At 43.0% G+C, this 6,502-nt stretch overlaps 1 protein-coding gene across 1 annotated transcript; it reads left to right on the forward strand.

Annotated features, from left to right (window-relative positions):
* The first annotated feature begins 289 nt into the window (after positions 1–289).
* On the forward strand, positions 290–5,307 carry krtcap3 (keratinocyte associated protein 3). The gene is made up of 6 exons (XM_076156029.1): positions 290–408; positions 1,488–1,672; positions 2,266–2,325; positions 2,418–2,615; positions 2,711–2,845; positions 3,259–5,307. Exons 1-6 carry the CDS (start codon positions 396–398, stop codon positions 3,328–3,330), a joined length of 663 nt encoding a protein of 220 aa, XP_076012144.1. The 5' UTR covers positions 290–395; the 3' UTR covers positions 3,331–5,307.
* Positions 5,308–6,502: the final 1,195 nt, after the last annotated feature.

The following is a 6,502-nucleotide window of genomic DNA, read 5'->3' on the forward strand; positions in this document are numbered from 1 at the left end:
TGTGTTTGACAGCAATGGCTTCTTTAGGGTTCAAATTCTCTTGATAAATCTAAACTCGTCATCATCTTCATCTCTAACATATTACACCTTTGGGCTTTTGATGCAGAGATTGTTTTATATTATACACAAAATGTTACATGAATTAAAAACAATAGCTCATTATTATTATTATTATTATTATTATTATTATTATTATTATTATTATTATTATTTAACCCGTGTTGCCGGTGGGCGTGGCAGACTGCAGGTAATCTCCAGGTGAACTCGGTGACGTGCAGGGTACCGGAAGTGGAGACAGCGGACCGTGGCTACTTTCACCTCTGAGACCTGCCCGCGTATGAAACAGTAATCGATTAATTGATTTACTGAAAGGGAGCTATTCGTCCTGTGGAGAGATGTGTACTTTCGGTAAGTGTCTTTTTATCTTTACGTGTTGTCTGTGTCCGGTATCGCGTTGTGTTTACGTGTTACAAACGCTTTTCCCTCTGCGAAAAGCGGAAGTGCAGAGGCCCGCAGGCAGGATGAGCAGGTGCTTTCACTTCAGATCAGTCTGCAAAGATTACATCATTTACATAATTAAAGAGGCTGTTTTGTTGTAGGTGGCACGGATTAAAACATGTTTAACGCGTTTTGTTAGGTTGCCGCATTCGCTTTTGTTGCTTCCTCCCCTTTCCTATCATGATTCAATGCAAATAACGGAGGTGATGTCATTCTTCTGGTTTCCAAGCTATTGTGTGTAAATCAGTGACTAGGCTGCAGAATGTGGAAAGGGTGGTTCTTATCTTCAATACTATGCATTGTCGATAACACAAAAACATTTGTCGTACTCCAGAAATAGGATTAATTTCTTCTTTTCAGATGTAAAACACATCTGTGATGCAAATGTAAACAAAAGCAAAGAAGAACACAGCATGTCTGACAATCCTGTTTCTGCCTGGGCTTTAATTAGAAGCATTAACACCAGACTATTGACATTAACGTCACATATTATTCATTTTTGATCATTTATGCAGTTGAATGTATTTCCAAGCATCACTAAACAGACCAATATTTTCAATTATTAACAGCTAAGAAGACCTGGAATGATTCTGTTTTATTAATAAATGAGTTGTATTTATTTTAATTTGAAGTAATTCCAGTTACATTGTCTACATTATTGTTGGCATACTCGCATACAAGAGGGACATAATGATAGAAACATTATGAACTATAAAGTAGTCCAGTCCAATGTTCCCTTAAACATAATCATATACTTGAATCAACAAAACTCTGAACATTATAACAGTCACAAAGATGTGACTTATTGCAGCCCCTTTGTATTGTAAGGCATTGTTCAGAGGTATCTATCAAGATGGTAATACGGGTACTGTAATGTCATTTATAAGCAAGACAGAAACAAACATTCAGCTCACACCTCTATGCCACATCACGTTTTTACATTAATGTATAGGCTGAAACAAATTATGTGGAGCGTTGCTGTCTTTCAGATAAGGAGAAAGGGCCAGGGAGGCTAATGAAAAAGGGCTTAACGCTCATCCTGGTGGGCCATATTAACTTCATCCTGGGAGCTATCGTCCATGGAAATGTCCTCCGCCACATCTCCAGACCCAGCCACCGCGTCACCACTGAATACACCACAGCCAATATCATCTCCGTCACCTCCGGCCTGCTGGTGAGACATGGAAGCGCTCATCTCTCAGCCAAATCTGCAATTCAGAGCAAAGAATTATGTGCGTCTACAGGGTTTGTGTATGTAAGCAAAACCTGGCGGAGAATATTCCACCTGATACACTGCGTCCTGGTTCAGCCACACAGTATCCATGTTCTGTGCATCAGAGCAACACGCATCATGATCACCTCAGCTCAGTAATAATGTTGTGTATTTTTCTCCACAATCAAGACTGAACTTGCCTAATATAAGCAAGCAGGTTTCGCAAACCAGTCGCTCCAGGGCAGCGGCCTCCCCTACTCTGAAGTGCCAGATTTAACGCTAGATAATGATAATGAGATGTTGTTGATGATGATGTCACCTTTCTGGGAAACCTGCTTTGAAATTCAAAGTTCTTTTTGGACTTGAAAGTCTCTTCAAATGTTCCTCGACAGGTTGCGAATGAAGCTCGACTTGCATTGATTTGCATTGAGAGCCTCTTCATGATTGTTTTGAATGACATCACTGGGGCCTGGATGAGTACTTGAGCTGAACCTATCCCACATAAAACAACATTAATCTGCAGTAATCATTTTTGCTGTCTTGGATATTTGCAGAGTATTACCAGTGGGATTATCGCCATTGTGGTGTCGAGGAACCTTTCTATGTTTAAGATGGTAAGAAGTATAATCTGAAGCCGCTCACACTATGCTTTGGCAATTCCTAAAATTCCTAAACCTTGCGTGTCACCTTCTTGTGACGTCTCCAGCAAATCGGACTTCTGGTGGTGTCGTTCCTGAACGCTCTGCTCTCTGTGGCGTGCTGCGTCGGCCTCCTGCTGGCCATCGGTATCACTGTAGCTCACAAAGGCCAGGGTTTGTTGTTGGGATGCAACAACTCGCATGGGCCCGTCGACGCACGGTCACCAGTCGGTTCCCGGTGCCCGTTTGACACAACACGCATCTACGTAAGTCTGCACCATCTTTTTTTTTTTTCATTCTTTCATCCCATGTGAACCTAATTGTTTAATATTGTCTCTTCTTCCCGCCTCCCGTCTCCCAGGACACCACCTTGGCGCTGTGGATCCCCTGTGCTGTGCTGTCGGCGGTGGAGGTGGGCCTCTCTCTGTGGTGCTTCGTGGTTGTATTGGCTCTCCGAGGCCTGGCACCCTGTGGGAAGCGCTACATCAAAGAGCAGGTGTGTGTCTGTCTGTGTGTGGGCGGGTGGGTAATGCTTGAAGGGTGAATGTGTCGGTGTGTATGGCTGTCTGACTCAGACATGCACACATTTAGTCCCACTCACATACACGCACACACACATAAACTTCACTCCTCACTTTGCTGGGCCGCTTTGCTTCACACTCATTTACACTTCACACTTCACATATGCACTCCCACGTGTTTTCTCACTATCCCTTATGATCACACTAACATACAAACACACACTCTCTCTCTCTCTCTCTGTCTCTCTCTCTCTCTCTCTCTCTCTCTCTCTCTCTCTCTCTCTCTCTCTCTCTCTCTCTCTCTCTCTCTCTCTCTCTCTCTCTCTCTCTCTCATACACTGTGTCTATACCCATCTCTGCATTTTCTATCTTCTATTTTCTTTTGCAGATGCAGGAAGGGGTCGAGTTCTCTGCCCAGCACCAAAGCTTGATTGGACAGAACCCTCTCCCCGAAGTTTGACTGAACAAAATGCCAGATTGGTGTCACAAATTAAAATAAGAAAATCTCAGAAATGGTTACAGAGGATTTTTCCCTGCAGCCAACCAGAATAGAGTCATGGAAGTCACTTATGCCAGGATCAAATCAGTTTCTTTGCCAATTATCGAGGCAGTGGCACCTTCAGTTTATTTCATTTATTAACCAAACTACTACCTATATACTCTACACTTAATCTGCAGCTGTGACAGGAACACAAGGTGCCTTCACTGATGACTGAAGCACAACACAGTGCCTCCATTTAATGTACCTTAGCATGTGCGACATGTTGATTTATATGATTAATAATTAAATCATTTCTATTTTTGACTGAGGATGGGGTTCAGAAGTATCAAAGGGATCAATATGAAGTCATTTTAGTTAATTATGATTATTTTTTTAGATTTGCCAAAGAATATTTTATGTTTACCTCAAATAACTTCATTTCATCAAATATATGTTATTGTATGTTTTCCGTATTGTACAGTGTGTCCATGGCATTTCCTGTGTGTTTAACAGGGCACAAAAATAATTGCCAACATAAACACACGTGAATGTATCCAATGACTGAAAAACTGCCGGGTGGCGTAATTTCGACCACATGCAGGAGTCTTAGGACGGTGCACATTCAGTACTTTGCTGACGCCAAATGTCACTTGTTTAAGATGGTTGACAGTGCTGCATCATTAGCAGGAGGAGAGCAGACATGTAGACCCGGGTCAGTTTGTCCTCTGTGGCTTATGCAGGCAGACTAACTACTGCTTTTTGTATTTTTTTTGTTTTTTACATTTGTGTCAGCATTGCTATTTTTCTGTTATGTTAGAATAAAATGATGTATTTTTGATTGGAAAGCATTTAGTCAGCGATGCTAAATGCAGACTGAAATTTAGGGGATGAAATCAAGCAGCTCTCTTACAGTAACTAGTTTATAGACTTCTTAGTTTTGCCTTTTTTACAATTTTCACAATGATAGTTATTTGAGAAAAGAAACCAAAGTTGCCATTTAATCTGAGTTCTATTCATTAATATTTCATTGTTGTGTTGCCAGATATTTTTCAGTTTTGTGAGTTGCATGGAAAATGTACGTACTGAACTACACATTTTCTGCAGCCTTTGTGTGTATTAAATGTTTATGTAAGTATACTAAACATGTGTGTGTGAATGTTAAGTGGGGTCATATCAAGAGCTTAAAGCAGTATGTGGGCCATCGGCCTCAGCTGGCACACATTCCCCCCTCAACACACACACACACATACACACAAGTCAAACGTAGAGAAGATCAGATCAGCCATGAAACGGTTAATCTAGTGCTGTGCTCAATCGAGCAGAAGGGAATCGTAGCACGCACAACTAATCCTGAGGCTGTGAGGGATAAATATTGATATCCAGATGATTTCTACAGTCACAACAACTACACATCCGCTATAGCTGTGGGTCATTCCAGTCAGCGTGAAGGCTACAACAGAAGTGTGTATTCATATATGCAGGGGAAAAATACATGAATTCAAGCTCAGTCATCATAAATACAATATTTGTACTCACTGCCCAGTAGAAAGGATTGTTGCTTTAAGCTGCTGGATGTGTAATATGATGAATTTGAAGCGATCAGATCAGTGACAGAGCGTTCATGCAGACAAACGGGTCCAACTAACAGGGACGATGGGGCCTCAAACGTTTGCACAGCTTGCAGTGAAGTCATGGATGTCCTATGATATGATATTGATTTATTTGTGTATGCAACCTCTCTGTAAATGCACTGTAAAAAAAAATGAAGTAAACCAAATATCCTACATAGAGAAATTTGAATATCAGGAGATGAATAATGCTCATCCAAAATGTTAAGTTGTATTTTTTTTTTTACATAACATTTGCCAAATGCACATTTTATAATATGCTCTATTGTTTTTTCACCTTTACCTTGTACTTCTGTTGTTCACATGAGGTTTAATGAATAATAAATGATCATGGCATCACTGTTTATGTAATTGTATATTTGCTTGTATAATTGCTCCTGTCCATTCGTAATTGATCAGTTGGTCAAACTGTTCCTTTCCTCATGACACATGTAGCTTATATTTCCTCTCTCCTGTTGGTTTATTTCTTATCAGGATTACTTAAAATATTATGAAACCATTTCGAGGGAGGGTTCCATATTTTGTCAATTTCTCAGGCATATCGATCTGATGATAGGGTCAGTTTGGTCCTCCAGGTTACGCGTTGTTTGTGTGTCGTGCTCGGCTCCTTGTTCGGCACGCCGCCCTGGCTTTCCTCCAAAATGTCCATATGGTGACATTGAAGAGGACGCGGAGCCCCAGGTCATCCCTCTCTTCTTTGAAGGTGATCCAGCAGAAATCTATTACTTTTATAGACTAGACCCCTGTGGTGGATCAACAAGCCCCTTCAATCAGAAACACGCACACACGCACACGCATCAACCTGGTATTTTCACGACCACTGACCATCCCACACCGACAAAATGACGTCGCCTAAAAGCATCTGTGCCCTCTGGTTCACCTCAGCTCTATTGAATGACTGATGAATTCCCACCGTATCCACACTGTCCGCGTCCACAGCGTGCAGCGGTGGTGGTTGATTTCCATTCTTTACGCGCGCTCCCGACGGATCCGCGGTCACGTCGCGGGGCTGCATGCTGCAGGCAACCAGCTGCAAACAGACACAACACAGCGGCGCAGCACTGCGGCGCTCGGAGCCGGCGGAGCCACGCAACCTCGGACTCCCTCCCCTCCACAGACACATATATAAGGTAAATGATTTTAAATGCTACCTGGCGCAATGGCTACGTGATGTGTTCGAGACAATATTGACGCCGACGCTTGACAGACTTCGGCAGTTAATCTAATCCAGGCGTCCGCGGCGGGAGTGCAGGGCGCGCGCTGTGGCCGGAGACGCTGCGGGGACGAACGCACTCACGCTCCCCGGGATTGAGACGCTGCGAGCGGGCTGCGAATCAGAAAATGTCGCCCTAGCACCGAGATGTGGAAGTGAAAAAAGCTTCGCGCGAGGGGCGGACACAAGCAGCGGTGCGGGGTGATGGACCGGCAGCTCATTTCACCTTCTGTGCGTGAAATGTGACGGCGAAACTTGAGATACTCGTGTGTGTGAAACAGCTGAGGGCAGTTTGACTCGGGGTCGCGTT

Source organism: Genypterus blacodes, unplaced genomic scaffold (assembly GCF_046128005.1).
Source record: "Genypterus blacodes isolate CSIRO-AG114 ecotype Tasmania unplaced genomic scaffold, CSIRO-AGI_Gbla_v1 ptg000067l_1, whole genome shotgun sequence".
In the NCBI taxonomy this organism is placed as follows: Eukaryota; Metazoa; Chordata; class Actinopteri; order Ophidiiformes; family Ophidiidae; genus Genypterus; species Genypterus blacodes.

What these genes read in the sequence shown, in the direction of transcription:
- krtcap3 (XM_076156029.1), top strand. An exon ending in CCGTCACCTCCGGCCTGCTG is followed by an intron (nt 1,673 to 2,265) that starts GTGAGACATGGA and finishes GGATATTTGCAG; the next exon opens with AGTATTACCAGTGGGATTAT. An exon ending in ACCTTTCTATGTTTAAGATG is followed by an intron (nt 2,326 to 2,417) that starts GTAAGAAGTATA and finishes TGACGTCTCCAG; the next exon opens with CAAATCGGACTTCTGGTGGT.